Source organism: Xenopus tropicalis, chromosome 1 (genome assembly GCF_000004195.4).
Source record: "Xenopus tropicalis strain Nigerian chromosome 1, UCB_Xtro_10.0, whole genome shotgun sequence".
Taxonomy (NCBI): Eukaryota; Metazoa; Chordata; class Amphibia; order Anura; family Pipidae; genus Xenopus; species Xenopus tropicalis.
In genome coordinates this window covers 40,174,467-40,191,222 of record NC_030677.2, presented here as the reverse complement: position 1 = coordinate 40,191,222, position 16,756 = coordinate 40,174,467, and the positions used below count along the sequence as shown (strand labels likewise).

The following is a 16,756-nucleotide window of genomic DNA, read 5'->3' as shown; positions in this document are numbered from 1 at the left end:
AAGTGTGGCATCACTTACCTGCTGTTTTGCTGAGGCTCGTCATGGCGCTATAAATCTTCAACAGCTTCAGCCTAAAACATAAGCCCCAGACAAATGGAGGCTCTGGGCTTAGCTGCTGTTCATGAAACCGCATTACAGTGTAGATCAGTGATCCCCAACCAGTGTCTCGGGGGCAACATGTTGCTCACCAACCCCTTGGATGTTGCTCTCAGTGCCCCCAAAGCAGTTAGTTATTTTTGAATTCCTGACTTGGTGGCAAGTTTTGGTTGAATAAAAACAAGATTTACTACCAAATAAAGCCCCCTGTAAGCTGATACTGTTCATAAAGGCTGCCTAATAGCCAATCACAGCCCTTATTTGGCTCCTCCATGAACTTTTATGGTGCTTGTGTTGCTCTCCAAGTCTCCAGTGTAGAGAAAACAAAAACAAACAACACTATTTGATAAGAGATATGAAACCCCTATTGAAATTGTCTCAAAACAGCTCCACATAGCTATTGGGTCAGAAACATTAAGTGGGAAATGAGCTGCACCATAGGGTTAGGTTTGCTCTGAACCTTGGTGGCTCTACACTTGGCGAGGTAATCTGTGCAATTTCGACTGTACTACCTGGGTAATTTAGGCAGTGCAGTTTAACAAGACCAAACTAAACATCAGATGCAGACAGGAGCTATGGGTCCCACCAACCTTAAGCTGGCCACACGTCGCAATTTTCGATCTTTCATGCACGAAAGATCGTTCCAACCCTCCACTGACATTCAGGGCTGAATTGTCAAATATGGAGGTAGAAACAATAGGATTTCTACCTTTTTCTGCCGATTCAGCCCTGAACATAGATTTTGCTCAGGCGCCTTCAATGGCACCCAATCAAAATCTTTTAACCCGCCCGATCGGCGAGTCGTCCAATATCGGTGCCTCGCCGAGTTGCCATACACCAACTAAATATCGTACGAAACAAGGTTTCTTATATTATCAGTGCGAGTATGGCCAGCTTTAGATCTGATCATTTGACCCCCAACCTGAATGAATGAATGATTCATTGTTATTTATGTCACTTGTGTGGTTGGCCAGATTAGACAGCCCAGCCTGAATCCCAGTAAGATTGGCCTGTGCATGGGTCTCCAACTCCATGGAACACACCACCATCATCTTCAAAGTTCAAACATTTATTACTTTCAAATGCTTCAACAATCAAGCAATAATGCAAGATGCCATAGGCTTGCAACATATAATACACATATTTACATACATAGAAAAATACTTTTGAGAGGTGTTGGGGACTTTGCAAACAAATTATTGCTACATGTTTAGTATTAACAACAACAACAAAAAATCACGGTGAAAAGAATTTGAACATCCAGTCACAGTAAAAAAAATGGTAGCATTGTAACAGGAATATACAAAAATATATTACATCTTGAAACCATTAAAATAAAAAGTGTCCAACTAAGTGCACCCAAAGTACCTCTGTGTGTGCATAAAGGATTTATTCAACAATGATATTACAGACATGATACAGTGGATTTCTGACTTTACCTCTTGGCTATACTGGTGGTTCCCACAGCAGCAATGGGGTAAATGGGGTATTTTTATTTAAACAGGAATACAGAAAAGGCACAACAGCAAATATGAGTCCAGTGCAAATGCAAAACTGAGATGCTGTGTTCTAACATCTCTCTAGAGCAAGGTGTGTTATATAGCCTGCTGGTGGCAGCCAATCAGTAACAGTAGCAGGGCTGCATACTGACCACCTCTGCTCAAGAATAATACATTCCAAAATGGCTATAAAGACATTAGGCTAATGCTACAAGGGGCCGCTATTTGTCGAAACGAAAATGCTGTGCCTAAAGCAGACATGTTGGTGACAGAAAGAGCACAGCTAAGAGAAGCTTGATTTAAAAGCAAAGTGTGGCATTATCTTAACAAGCAGCAAAAGACCCCAAAAGTATTTTTTCCTACGTCGCATTGGACAGCCGTATGATTTCCTTTGTACCACAGCCATATACAGCGGTTCATTTCAGTATATTAGGACATTTTGTGGAAAGAGCTACGAATGCTTTTCCTTTAAAATATAGTTCTCTGTAATAACAACTTTGCAGAAACCAGTTGTGGAGTTATGCATGTTGGAGTACAACATTAGGCTTGACATTTCTAATAGAGGAAGGTACCAAACATGAACTATGTAATAGGAGGACTGCATTGCTGCACATTTGCACAGGAAAATGGACAGTAGCCCAATACAATGACAAGCTTAGTGGCAAACATTTTAGTAAGTTATGTACTGTTTAGGACCTGGAGTGCCTTTAGGTGCAGTACCCCACTTTTGTATTAAGGTGCATTATAAGTGAGTGCTGCTTGTGGGCCTACGCTGGCTGGAAGCTGGGGCTCCACACACATACACAGATGCAGATGAATGAAAACAACTAAATTTAGCGCAAACACATTTTCAGCATCTTTCGTAAGTATACTCAGTGTGTATATAGGAGGGCTAACGTCTAGTAATAACTCACCATAGGTTGGAGGTAGGTAGGTGTATCAAAAGGCACCCATTTGCTTAATACTAACATCTAAATCTTGGTTGTTTTATAGCCATTTTGGTTTCACCTTGCCCTCCTCATAACAAATGTTCACAAAGCAGGAAAATACAGCATTCTGTACTATTATTGGCAGATACACTATTATATACACAGCAGTAAATGAAAGGTGGTCAGTTGGTGCACCTGTATAGCATTCACCAGAATAAACCAAAAACACAAAATAAAAACAACATGCTCAAAATCTGAGGGATGAACAATCTACAATCTATTGCTCTCCCTCTGACTTTTCAACTCCGACTGATCTAACCCACAAACAAAACTTTTGTTGTTTTTTTAGATCTCGGAAAAACCACATTCAGGAAAACTTACACAAAAACAAATGCTACAAATAGCTTTTTTCATTCCTATGCAACCTGTGTCTGAGCAGGAGTATTCCTTTCTGTGCAATCCTACAAAGCAGGAATGGACATTGCTCAGAAATTCCTGCAGCATTGAGGAATCTAGGGTATTAAAGCTAAAACATTTAATTCTCGCTGCAGTACCAAGCCTATTTATTGTATATATCATTGATGTAAGTGCTTGCAAATGGTAAATAAATACTAAAGTGAAAAAGAATCAAATGGGATATCCCATTCCAACTACACAGACATGAACATTAATGGTTCTGCTTCTTGGTATAAAGAGAAAACCCAGCTTGAAGGCCTCAGCTACAAGTAAGGTGGAGTCTAAGAAACAAGATATCCATGTAGGATTAAGCCTCAGACACAATGTCTACATTTACAATTAAAGTCTTCTTGCCATATTAAGAGTATTTCAAAATGTTTTCTTCAAATAGCATCCAAACTAATTGGCTCCAGTGAAGAGAAACAGCTTATTCTGTATCTTTGCCCAGTTTGAGAACCTTGTTGACCAAAGCACTGAATTGCACTGAACGCAAAATATAAAAAAAAAAAAAAAAAATTTGATGATAATGTTCAAAGTATGTTCACTGTAACCACAGAGCCAATTCTGAATCTTCTAATCCTATGTCATAAAAGCAGGCAAAGGATTGTTGTGGGTTCTTGTGTCTTCAAAACAGTTTAATAACCAAACAACAGTGCTAAGGTCTTTCTTTCAGCGAACACAATGGTTCTTTGTGCTGCAATGGGATCACTGACCCATTACATTTTCAGTCATTTCATGGTAAGAAGATGCCTGGAAAATTGCAGTCAGCCTCAGGTGAAGCAATATCCCTTGCCATGAGTGTTTGCTTGTAAAGGTTCAGCGGTCACTGTTCATTAACAGTGGTTGAGAAGAGGTGCTGCTCCCCACGGAGTTTATTCTTACTGCATGGTCCAGTGGAACGTGACTTACAGGGTACGGTACAGAGGTCTGATGGGAACAAAGATATATTAAAAATTAGCTGTGACAATAGCACCTCTTCACATATGATCTCCAAAGATACAAAGCTCAATGACTTCGAAGGTGTCCATACACTGGTCAACCAGGCACAGTATCTGACTGATGGATAATAATGTACAAGGCACCATACATGTGTATGGTCACATTTTTATTGTTCAGGTCATTTGGCTGACCACCCGAGTGGTTGGAACAGCAGAAGGTGAAGAAGCCAAAGAGTTGTGCTCCATTTCATATTTAGCCAGGCAGCACAAATATTCCTCTGTCCACCAGAATCATGATTATCATTTTAAACCGCTCCATGCATGTTGGGGCCAGTTCTGTCATGGACTAAATCTGGGCATGTATGTCCATCTTTTCCAATGCATCTGCAAGAGTCACCAGTACGCCTGGCCTTGCCCAAATGAATGCTCAGTATAAAAAGGAAATTACATCTTTCCAGTTCATTAAAAATACTCTAACAACAAACCAAGTGCAAGTGGGTTCCTAGTGTGTTTATTATGAAGGATGCAATGTTCTGAGGTCCCAACCCTTCATCAAAAGGCTGTAATAATGCACCCTAGCACAAATCTTCCTTCTAATTTTTTGTGGGCCGTGTGTCTAAGGAGACATTTTATAAAAATGTGCATAATACACTTGGTAAGTTTAAGCAAATGCTGAGTTGTGACTGCCACCCATTTTGTTTCATGCACCTATTTTCTGTTTGCTGGTATCATGAGTGTACAGCTGAATGAAAACCTTAACAACCACCTTGTCTCAATAATTAATATTTTTCTCTACAACCAAAGAGATAATAAAAACAGTTACTTACATTCGCCTTGCTGTCTGATAGCTGCTGTTCCACCATCTGTACAATTTGCTTGAAAGTTGGTCGTTTTAATGGATCTGAATTCCAACAACTTCTCATTATTTCATACCTGCAGAATATTTTGTTTGGCATTAGAAATATGTACATTATTACATAGTATATCAGGCAAATGGCTTTTTGTTTATTCAGCTAAAAGACAAAAATGATCCCCGCTCAACCAAAACAAACACATTTCTTACATTTCAAGAGGAGCACATTCAGGGCTCATCATTCGGTAGCCATCCTTGATCATCTTATAGAACTTGGAGTCCACTGGGATTCGAGGGTAAGGGCTGCTTCCTGTAATCCAAAAAGTAATAAGCAAGTGACAGATTAGATAATGAGAATATAGAAGAAAATATTATAAGTGCAACACTGGTTTGTCAACAAATCATTATCCTGTTTGCTGTGTGATAAAAAAAAAAGTTGAACTTGTTGGGCATATTGGTCTTTTCTATCTCATCTGCTATGTTACTATACAAATATAAAGACATAATTTAACAACAGCTTGTGGGTTAGGTGCTGTATGGCCTTGGCTGGCTAGCCAGTATATCAGCATTACTTACCCAGTGAAAAGATCTCCCAGAGAAGGATCCCGTAAGACCAAACATCACTCTCAAATGTATAGACACAATGAAATATGCTCTCAGGAGCCATCCACTTCACTGGAAGTCGAGCCTAGAAAAACAAGGAACATTTTATAGCTTCTAATCTGGAGTTTAATGCAATAAAGATAAGAAATAAATAGATGATGCAATTAACCAAAAGTTTTAGCAGTCTCTTTGGTTGTAAAATATCCTAAAACTGACGATTCGGTTCTTGAACAGACATTTGCTCTTAAGCGTCTCAGGGCATTTAACAGAGACTATATTAAAGGGATAGTATATACCTAAAAACACCTTTGCTAAATAAAGAGCACACTGAATAGGACTTGATGAAATTTAATTCTTGTCATTATAAAGCACAAATTTGAAAGCTGGGCTATGTTCACTGAACTCACCTCCTTCCTTTATAAAAAGGGCAATTTGTTCAGAGCTCACTACTTTTGAACAAACAAACCCCTACCTTCTCTAAGCATCTGCCATTGAGCGGCTCATTATCAGGGGCTTCTCTGTAGAATGGTAATTAGTTTTATCAGCTCCTTTGAAGTTTTGTAGGGTCAGGAAGTGACCAGAAGTGCTAAAGTGAAACTGGCTACATATTATTGTTTATTGCCAGAAATAACATAAAGTTTTAGACAAAAATTATGTTCAGCACAAGTCCTATTCATTCTGCTCATGTTGAAAAGGTGTGTATACTGTCCCTGTAAATTACGGACCATACTGACTTCCTTAAAAAGATACTGTGATGCTTTATAAAACAATTACGTGTGCTCTTCCAGTTAGGGCTGTGACACACGGGGAGATTAGTCGCCCGCGACAAGGGAGATTTGTTGTGGGCGACTAATCTCCCCCGTGTGCCACAGCCCTTAGGGATGCATGGAATCTAGGGTTCGGTTCGGGATTCTGCCTTTTTCAGCAGGATTCGGCCAAATCCATGCTCCTGGCCTAACCGAATCCTTAAAATCACGTGACTTTTTGTCACATAAACACGGAAGTTGAAAATTTTTCTTCGTTATTCAGCCAAATCCTTTACGAAGGCTTCGGGTTCGGCCGAATCCGAAAATAGTTGATTTGGTGCATCCCTACTTCCAGTAGATATATATTGTTGGTACATGGTACAACTTCCCCGATATATAAGACTTCCCACTACAGATAGCCATATAAACTCAAGGCCTGAAATAGAACACTTGAGGACTGCTTTTGTGGGTTTATGTAGTAACATCTCTTTCTATACATTTCCCTGGCATCCAAATAAGAAATGTTTGATACTTGCAGTAAACACAATGAAAATAATTGCCAGGCAAAGAGAAATGTGTTATCTGGTCAAGACCAAAAGACTGGTAAATTTTTCTATGCTGTGTTTGCTTGCATAAAATTTCCTGAACCGTTCCTGGATATTTACATAAGAAATTAAACACATTTAATTATTCTTCCTTTCAAGGCGTTAAGCCCAGTATTGTGTTTGCCAACACCGTGACTTCACAGAGACCTTTATCCTGTTCGACACATAGTAAAACTGGAACCTTTGTATTGGTATTAAGTTTAGGGAAATCAATAGGCTTTTTTTTTTCTCTCCATGAAAATGTACATTACATCTAATTTTTCCATTATGGACAACAAAAAAATGCAACTAAAAGGTGTATTTTTTTTTTTACAAAGAAATATCACATTATATCACCCAACCATTATCTGGCCTACAAGAGACAGTCTCCTGATGTGATTTGCACTCTTCTCAATGCATTCTAAGTCAATTTCAATGCGCTTAGAAAGACTAACGAAATTACACCTGCTCATACTTACATTTCCCTTCACCACATAATTTGAGTCATTTCTGATGTCTCGAGCAAGTCCAAAGTCACAAATTTTTGTTATACGCCCATAAGTGAGGAGGATGTTTCTTGCAGCAAGGTCTCGGTGAATGCACTATAAAAAATAAAAAAAATGTAAATTTCTATTTACTGGAAATATAACCACTCAGTTTACAGTAGAGTTAAACTTTATAAATGAGCCCACCCAATGTGTTCTGTAACTAGATCTGAAGGAATGGTAACAGTTTTTTGCAATAAAAAATATCTGTATACACCAATACAAAAGCAGTTTATTCTACTGCAGGGTGAATGTGGCAGCTATCGTTACTGCTCTTTGGCAAAAGGACCTCAGCAGGAATGTATAATATCTTGCTATGCAGATCTTCCATATTATCTAATGACATATGGGACCAATAAAACTGCAGCTGTAATCAGGCAGAAAACATAGATGGTCAAAAGGTCCCAATCAACCAATTGCTGCTTCCCATCTATGGGAAATGTGGTGCCTCACAGCAGTGAAAAGCTTTCTTAAGCATTTCTGAACACAGCTCTCTGCATGTCCGTCACTGCCAAATATGTAGATGAATCCCAAACTTTACTATGAGCAATGGGCAGTATCAACAGGCATATAGGATCTGTTTTTCAGCAGTGATCAACACACCTCATGTGCCACAGCCATTATACAGTAGCTGACTTATTAAACAGATAACTGTACTATTGCTTATGAGAATTTCTGAATGCTTGGTGATTTTTTTAGTTTGAGTTATAAAGCCAAAGACTCACATTTTTTGAAGCAAGAAAATTCATTCCCTGTGCAACTTGATATGAAAAGTTTATCAGATCATCCGTATCCAAAGCTAAGTCATCCTCTTCGGGAATTGACACAGACACATCTTTATCTCCAAATGAACCTGTTAAGAGGTAAAATATCACATAAATAATACAATATAGACAAACATTTCAAACAAGTGTAATTCCTTCTTTTATTTTATCTTAAATGAAGAACATACACGAGGTACACTTTCTGTAAATGGATGGTATACAAGGTGCGTCATAAGACAAACCCCCTTTTCTAATGAAACCTATAAGCTTAAAATGTACACGTTCTTTGCCTGGTCTGTTGCAATTTATACATACAGACATGTTACCTATAAAACTACAACTATCAATTTCACTAAGGTGTAACCGTATTCTTTAAGGTAATGATCTATGCAAATGTTTACTGTTATCTTTAAGTCTGTATAATTGTAACATACCAGATCTCCTTTTGTCAGTCTTCGTGGGGACAACATAAGACACAGCTGGCTTCATATCCATGTATTCACTCATTCCTTCGCTGCAGAACAAGAGGAAGGATTAGATTCCAAACACTGTCACTGTTTACAGTGCCACAAATAAAGAAACCACAAACAAAGAAAAGGATATGAATTGTTTTATTTGGCAGGGAAAAATATCACAATGCCCTGTCATTTACATTAGTCTGTTACAGGATACAAAGCTAATTGCGGGGGCTGAATTGATTGTACTGTTAAAGAAAAACATACTGCTGTTCAACTCTGGCATCAACAGGGTTAATGCCATGATACAATTCCCCTCTTGCCTAGGTCTTTTTAGTCTCAGTTATTTTACTGTAAAATGCCATATGTCAGAGACCTTACAAAATGCTATGCACAGAAGGTAAAACCATTAGATTGTGATAGCAAGAGGAAGGATCAAGTAATGAACAATACACTGGTCTCAAGGGATATTTTAAGCAAGTGTAGTTTTTAGTTGGCCTTTCAACTGTAACTGCTGTCTTTTAGTCCATTTGCTGGCTAGTTCTATCTCTATTTCTAACCTGCGGAAGGAAACTCGGATATTTATCATTTTCTTACCAGCCCATATCCCTTGAATTAAGAAGATTCTTGTAAAGTGCTGCCTCTGAGTTATCTTCAAATTTTGGACATATAAAAGAATCCCGCTTTCTCCTCAGATAATTCAAAAGGTCTCCATAACAGCAGTATTCCGTAATGACCAATGTTGGTCCTGAAAAGCAAAATGCCAGTGTTTTAGTTTGACCATTTAACCTTCTAATATGCTTCTTTGCTAATTACTGAATGCTGCTTTATTAAACTCATTGCTTCTAGAACTGGAACTGGTTTGTTGAATTTTAATGCAGGAAAGTTCAGCAACATGGGAAAACACCTAGTTACCCTGTGTTTTGCACAGTTGATATTTTACATGCATCACAATGTTAAATACACTACATATACAGAGTAGGGAACAATTATATTGCGCACTTCTTAATAAATCCAATTGTAACAGCAAAGAATTGGATGAGCAAAACTGGTAGGAACCAATTGGACTAACATGTAATGTTATCTGGCACTATACTGTTGACCTCGCCAAACTTGCAGATCATTACCCACTCTGGCCACCAACACAGTGTGCTAAATTGGAATGTTTGGCTTATGTGCCACCAAAAGGATCACAACTGGGAACCAGCAAGGTCCTCTGTAAAAAGATAGCATCAACGTGTTGATACAGCCTTTGTTTAAACAGAATCTCCTAACCTGTATGACAGATATATCATTGAATCTCCCTTACAGAAATTAACTGTCAACTTTGTCTGGAAGGGCCCAGTTGAAAGGTCTGGAAACAGTTTTTTCTTTAATTTACCTCCAATTGTGCAGGCACCCAGAAGATTCACAATGTTTTTGTGATGGCCAAGATAGCTTAAAACTTTCAGTTCTGACATAAGGGCTTCCCTCTCTGTGGAATGAGCACTTGCTGCAAGAAGAAGAGTAGACATAAGCCACAGTATTTAAACAAAATTAGTCAGGTGGTAAAACTATGAAAGGAAATAACAATGATACATACGCTTGAGCATTTTAACTGCAACGGTCATCCTGCTGTCTTCTTTAATGAGGCCATAGGCAGTAGCTTCAACCACTTTGCCAAATGCTCCAGCACCAAGAATTTTACCTGTACACAAAAAGATGTATGAAGAGAATGACCCAAGATGTTCACAGGAAACAGACATGAATGAATCCAGCACCAGAACATATACATTATAGTCCGATAAACAGGATTCAGAACATGTTCTATAGAAATTAATAGTCTAGTCCAAGCCCCCCTGGTGGGAAAAAAATTTGCCAGGGACCTCCTTAACGTATAATAAAGTTATAGATATACATGAATAATGTAGTATCAGCCATTCTTCATCATTTCAAGAATCTGCAGTCCAGTAAATAGCTATTCCCCCAGATCACAACCTTACTGGGCTTCCAAAAGTATCTAGAAAAAAAAATTTCTATTCTAAATCCCACCCAACCTGGTCTTGGACTCGCCTCAACACCATTTATATTTTAGTCTCCAATATGATATCAGAACCAAAAACATATATCAGACCCAACGTTTGTTGAGCTCTGGTGCAGATTAGAGCCAGCCATCCTATGATTACTGCTGAAATTGAGCAAATGCTGGCTTTCACTAGCACTACTTTATATAATATAAATCCACACTGGCTAAGAATGCTTTTAAAATTAACGAACATTGAACTAACCAAAGCAGAGCCTGTCTCTGGGGAATTCCCATTTGTTATCATAAGGAAGCTGTGTGGGGTCAATATAAACATAGTTGTTCCCGTTGATTTCTTCCACAACCTTCCACTGTATTTCGTACTTTGGCTTCTGTAAATAAAGCAAATAAATTGATATATTTACATCTGTAGAGTTAAAACCAAATAAAAAGAATGAAAGCAAAACTGAGTAATAACCATACCTGCAAATACTTATACATGAGGATGGCAACGGCAATGCACATTAATCCCGCTGCTACTATAAATCCAATCAGCAAGGGGGTAAAGAGAGTGTGGGCTCTAACTTTCTCTATAGAGAAAAAAACAAAGAGACAATTAGCACATTTTCAGTTAATGAAGCAATTTGCCTACAAATGTACTTTACTCTTGTGAGGACTGAAGCAATCAAACAAGTTTATAACTGCCCTTAAAATGTCACTGTTTGTGGCTTTCAGATTATTTGCATTTCTTGTCTTCAGTTTTAAGTAGGATCTGTTTGAATTATGTGCGTGATTTTTATATTTTATGTTTCTGTTTTCCTTACAGGAGCTCTCCAGTCTATTCCAGTTTGTAACTATAACCACTGAGCTGCAAAACAATACTGGTAATGCATATCAACAAAAAAAGCATCCTTACCTAAAACATATTCAAATTTAAAGATGAACTTCGTATTTTAAGAAATTTCATATCATATATATTTAACTAAAATACCATAGGGCTCTTTTACAAACTTTTGCCTAGCCCTTCCAAGGGTTAGATATGTAAGTGATCTGCCATAAGTAGCTGGGGCTCCTGGCTTCTGCATTCCAAATGACACAATAGATAGCCCCCCCCCATGTAATACTGCTGAATGCAGCCAGCACCTCATACAGAGAAAGGTGCAACTGTTTGCACTATATTTTAGAATTGGGGCATGCAAGGCCTACTGTGTAACCTTTTGTGTAGTTTAACCAACGGTTAATGTTTTGAATTTACCCTTGATGGCGAAACTGAATACTGAAGAAGCACTCTCCACCTCGTTGGATGCGACACATTGCACAGTACCATTTTTCTTAATATGATTGACATCAATGGTACTTTCCACTACTACGCGGCCGAGGGATGAATTTTCTTGGATAAATTTTTCATTCACAGGTAAAATCGGGGGATAGTCAGTGCATCTAAAAGAAGCATTAGAATAAGAATGTACAGTTCAGTACAATAGGATTCTCGAGTAATCTTAAAATGACCTCCACATGTAATAAAAAAAAAACAAAAAAAGAGGTAGAGGTGGAGAGGCAAGGGTTAAGCATACAACAACTTCCTTGAGTTAATGAATTTATTACATCCCACTTGAATTACCTCTGCTCACTTCCTGGGCAAAAATACCACTGAATAGCGGGAACAGGGAATCCCGTTGCTACACATTGTAACGTGCCTTCACTAGTTCTATCGGCAATGAGGATTTCGGGCCTTGCTGCCAGGTACAAAAAAGGACAGACATTAGTCACTCAGTAAAATGCAAATCTTTTAATGAGTTGCAAAGAAGGATATAAACTTACTTTTTACTTGGATATTAAAGTTGACAAAAGCGGAATCATCAGAATTGGAGGTATAGAAGGTGTAAGCTCCTTTCTCTGTTCCTTTTAAACGAATCAAATGCAGCTCACTAACGTACCTGTCACAGAGAAGAACAGTTGGTGGTTTAGTAATTAAGAACTCATTTGCCTGGGGGTTATGCAAGTCAGGCCGGTCTTGGTTAACCCTTCAGCTGACTGCACAATCCTAAGCATTATTACAAAAAGAAAAACAGGTAAATGTTGCCATAGAAGTGTTAATCAAACAGAGAGGGAGAGAATGGAGGAACAATGTGCTTACCCAGGTGTGCTCTGTTATTAGCCCCCACTGCCAACCTTTACACATGTATTTTGCATGCAAATCATCAACTCCACAATGAATTACTGGTACGTGTATACACAAGAGGTTATTGTAAGGTTACCAGATCCTCTATTTATGTGAGGACACATTATAATTACCCGGCAAAAGCCTAGGTTGAAATGAATGCATCCCAGATTTAGGCATTCCCTGGTTTGAGTGGTGATCTGTAAAATTTAGATTACTGCTGCTGTTAAAATGTTCTTACCTATTATTGCCTTCGTCTCTGATCTCAACATAATGGTCCGAAGTATTTAGAAGTGTTTCATTTAAATAAGTCCAAAATCCTTGATCTGGAGGAGGATATGCGTCGATATACACCCTAAGGACAAGGTTGTCTCCAGCATTAACACTGATTGTTGTGTTCTCCAGGACAGTCAGGTTGACGTATCCAACGTCTGGTGAGAGTGGAGAAAAATTCAATGCTGAAGCAGTCTGATATAAATATCTCCATAAGCTCAAGTGATTTTGCATGAGCATCACAGAGGTGTATATTTCACTGTGGCTATAGCCATGGTAGAACATAGGGTAAAGTTATGAGGACAAAAGAACTAAGATGGCAGCACTGCACCATCTGACGGCTGCAAGCAGCAGAGGCCAAACTTATTACACCATCTGACAATGTAGCTAGTGAGCCCATATATACAGGACACGGACTAACACACTTGTAAGCATAAAAGCTGCAAACTGTATGTCTATGGTGAGCAAACTTCTCAGTACTTTGTATAAATTCCCTATACGTTACATACAAACTGCATTTTTTTGTATGCAGCTCCCCAACAATGTAGACTGAAAGCACTAGTAATACGGGAATGTATGTGAATATTTCACTCCCAGCACCATACCTATGACATCTAAGGTGAATGTAGCGTTCACTTGGCCAATAGCGTTTTCTGCTTGACAGGTGAAAGTTCTGGATTCACTGAAGAGAACACCATCGCTTTTCAGAGTTAAATTTAGACTGAAGATGCGAGTTGGTAGGAAATTGGCACGTTCTGTACTCTCCTGTTAAAGAAAAACAGATTAGAACACAATATTTAACCTGGAACTTTATATTGATGGAGGTGGGATAAATGACTTATAACATATAATGGTACATTAATACTTCTTGCATGTTCTACCTCCAGTAAAATATATCTATGTAATAAAAATGTTACATTTGGTAACTCCTTGCAGCCAATCAGACAGTTGCTCTGGATTACTGCATCCAGGTAAATTTACTGCTAAGAAAGGGACCATGTACAAAATTCTCATATTCCACTCTGATATTAAACACCAAGCATTCCTATTCTATTACAATATGCAAAATGGAGGGAATGTCATTATGGCCAAACAAAAGAAACATAATGAAACTGTCTGTAGATGGGAAACTGTAAATGATGCTGCAGGGAATTCTATGCAAGGAAGGAAGGAAGAAAAGGCAAACTTCAGAGTGCGTAAGTCTAAATGTGTATATTTTCATAACAGACAGAGTGAGAGGAAGTCAACAAATATTTATATTATTGGAAAAAGCGCGTGGTATGATTTTACCGCACATGCAAGCATGAGAAACCCCTTTGTTCTGAGTGAAGGATGGCTAAATTTCGGCCATAATGAGTGCTTTGAAACAAAATTCACAGAATACCCAGCTTCCACAAGTACAAACATAATGGCAGAAAATGAATCTTTAATATGTGGCTCCCTAACTACTGCTCAACTACAACTTGTAGTGGCCTAAAGGTTGCTGTTGGCTGCCCTTGGGCTGCTGGGAGCTGCAGTCTGACAACACAGGTTGCTCTAGAGCAATGGCAACTACAGCTAATTAGTGATCTGTGACCAGACCTGTAAATTCACTAACAAAACACAATTTCAGTGTAAGGAAACACAAGTTACCATGACGCAGTACACAGAACGTCATAGAAACCACCTTGTTTTTTCTGAAAACTGCCTTCCCTTAAATGTTGGAATAGGGGAGGGGGAGAGACAGGACCCTAGGCAATGGAAGGCTGCTGTCTGTCAGTATAATAACTTAATAACATACTCGTGCCAAAGTAAACAGCAACATTTATTAAAAAAAATGATAAATATTGACCGTGCCAAACTGATGAAATTGATGTATAATGACAAATATATTTGTGGCATTAAACCCCTGGAGAAAAATGTAGTATTTTTTTGTGTAGACATAACAGCCGTTGTATGTGTACTAGTTCCCATGTGATCAAGTCATTCTAACTTGCTCCTCTACATACATCTGAATGCCCCAGCTTTAAAGGTAAATCAAGTTGAGATTTGGGGTGAAAACTTTATGGAACTACAGCTGAATGACTGATACTGTTTCCTATATCAATATCCTGGTCATGAGCTAATTGGGCCACTTGACCAAAGTTTGAACCTTCAAGTGGTGCTTGAACTAAAAAAAGACTGACAACCACTGGTTTAGGGAATATCCAAAAAATAAACATTGTCTGTGAACTTTGTATAAAGTACATTGTGAAGGAAAGCTTTAGTTCCTAGTTGTTGCTCTGTGCTGCAACCAAATACAATTGTACAAAGCGTTACCACTACCCACAATAAATGTTTTGCAGCAGACCTGCTGAAGCTTTTTTCCTATTTTTGGGGTTTTACAATGGTTCAGGAAATATGACAGTTTAAACTCAAAGAGTAATGGCCACATTAATGGCCCAGATAAAACCACTTTACATGCTGCTTTGGTGCTCTTTTATGACCAAGGGGTACCCAGTGCCAATTTTGAGTAGCCTTACTACCAGTCTCAATAAGGTATTGCCTCTGTGAATGTCTGTACAAATAGCTTATAACTGGCAAAATAAATTGGGCTACCTTATAGAGGAAAATTTCCTGCAAGGGAAGCAGTCCCACAAACTGGTTATATTACACGACAAAAAATCTGACATTAATGTGAATTAACCAATGTCTAAATCTGCAAAGAGCAGCAATATCTATTCAATTTGAATTGCAAATGAGAGCTGCCCTCTTGAATTATTGGTCAGTAGCTGTATGTAATCTCAATGTTGGATGCATGCACTGTTCTCTTTTACAGCACTGCTGGATATGTGAGTGTGTTATAAATACTAAAATCTAATGAAATAATGTTGATTTTAAAACTGTCAATGACTTTACAGAATAGAAAGATAAGCACGTATAATATATTCACAGTCTTAGTACTAACACTGGGCTTACCATATCTCTGGCATCCAACCACTGAGCTTTTACAGTACTAAAGACATCCATTACTGTACAGGTGACTTCAAATGGTTCTCCAGTCTTGACAAGTTGTCTGGATTTGGTCAGAAATATAGTTGGTTCTTTTTTGGGTTCTGTAAACAAAAAATAAATAAAAACATTTTTAAGGTCCTAGGCCAACGAATAACCGCTCTGCTAAATGTAGAAAATAACATAATTCAGTTGTTGATAAGAGCAGCCTAACTCTGACCAAAACTTTGGCTACAAATAGGCTTAAAATCTGTTTGTTTGGCAACAAAGCCAAATGAAAGAGTCTCTGTATGGCCTGTTTTATAATGTGAGATAACTACTATACATCCTCATTATACACAGCAAATTGTGGCCCTTCAGCTGTTGATGAACTACACTTCCCGCCAACCTGGCATGTTCTATCTTCAAATGAGTGGACGCTGCTTCAGTACTTTGAAAATCTGTGTGTCTGGCAATTGACCAGCTGACCAGCTTGTCCCAAGGCACCAATCATCTATTCTTTAACACAGTGATGCCCAACCAGTGGTTCGTGAGCAACATGTTGCTCACCAACCGCTTGGATGTTGCTCCCAGTGGCTGCAAAGTAGGTGTTTATTTTTGAATTTTTAGCTTGGAGGCAAGTTTTGGTTGCATAAAAACCCAGTGTAAAGCCAAACAGAGCCTTCTATAGGCTGCCAGTCCACATAGGGGCTACCAAATATCCAATTCTAGCTCTTATTTGCACCCCCAGGAACTGTTTTCATGCTTGTGTTGCTCCCCAATACTTTATACATTTGAATGTGGCTCACGTGTATAAAAGGTTGGGGATCCCTGCTTTAACAGATCAGATCCATCCGTAGTTGGGTGGAAAAAGTAAGGGTATTTAAAACTAATGCACAGCCA

At 38.5% G+C, this 16,756-nt stretch overlaps 1 protein-coding gene across 1 annotated transcript in view; it reads right to left on the bottom strand.

The window, feature by feature from the left end:
- Positions 1-1,146: 1,146 nt before the first annotated feature.
- Positions 1,147-16,756, bottom strand: part of kit (KIT proto-oncogene receptor tyrosine kinase) — a 31,147-nt gene continuing 15,537 nt past the window's right edge. Inside the window, 18 exon segments of the mRNA NM_001142073.1 lie at positions 1,147-3,907; positions 4,746-4,851; positions 4,982-5,081; positions 5,348-5,459; positions 7,184-7,306; positions 7,975-8,102; positions 8,448-8,527; positions 9,066-9,216; positions 9,850-9,960; positions 10,051-10,155; positions 10,736-10,862; positions 10,954-11,060; positions 11,726-11,910; positions 12,092-12,206; positions 12,292-12,407; positions 12,873-13,062; positions 13,510-13,669; positions 15,842-15,978. Of these exon segments, the coding sequence (NP_001135545.1) occupies positions 3,797-3,907; positions 4,746-4,851; positions 4,982-5,081; positions 5,348-5,459; positions 7,184-7,306; positions 7,975-8,102; positions 8,448-8,527; positions 9,066-9,216; positions 9,850-9,960; positions 10,051-10,155; positions 10,736-10,862; positions 10,954-11,060; positions 11,726-11,910; positions 12,092-12,206; positions 12,292-12,407; positions 12,873-13,062; positions 13,510-13,669; positions 15,842-15,978 (2,264 nt within the window). The 3' untranslated portion in view covers positions 1,147-3,796.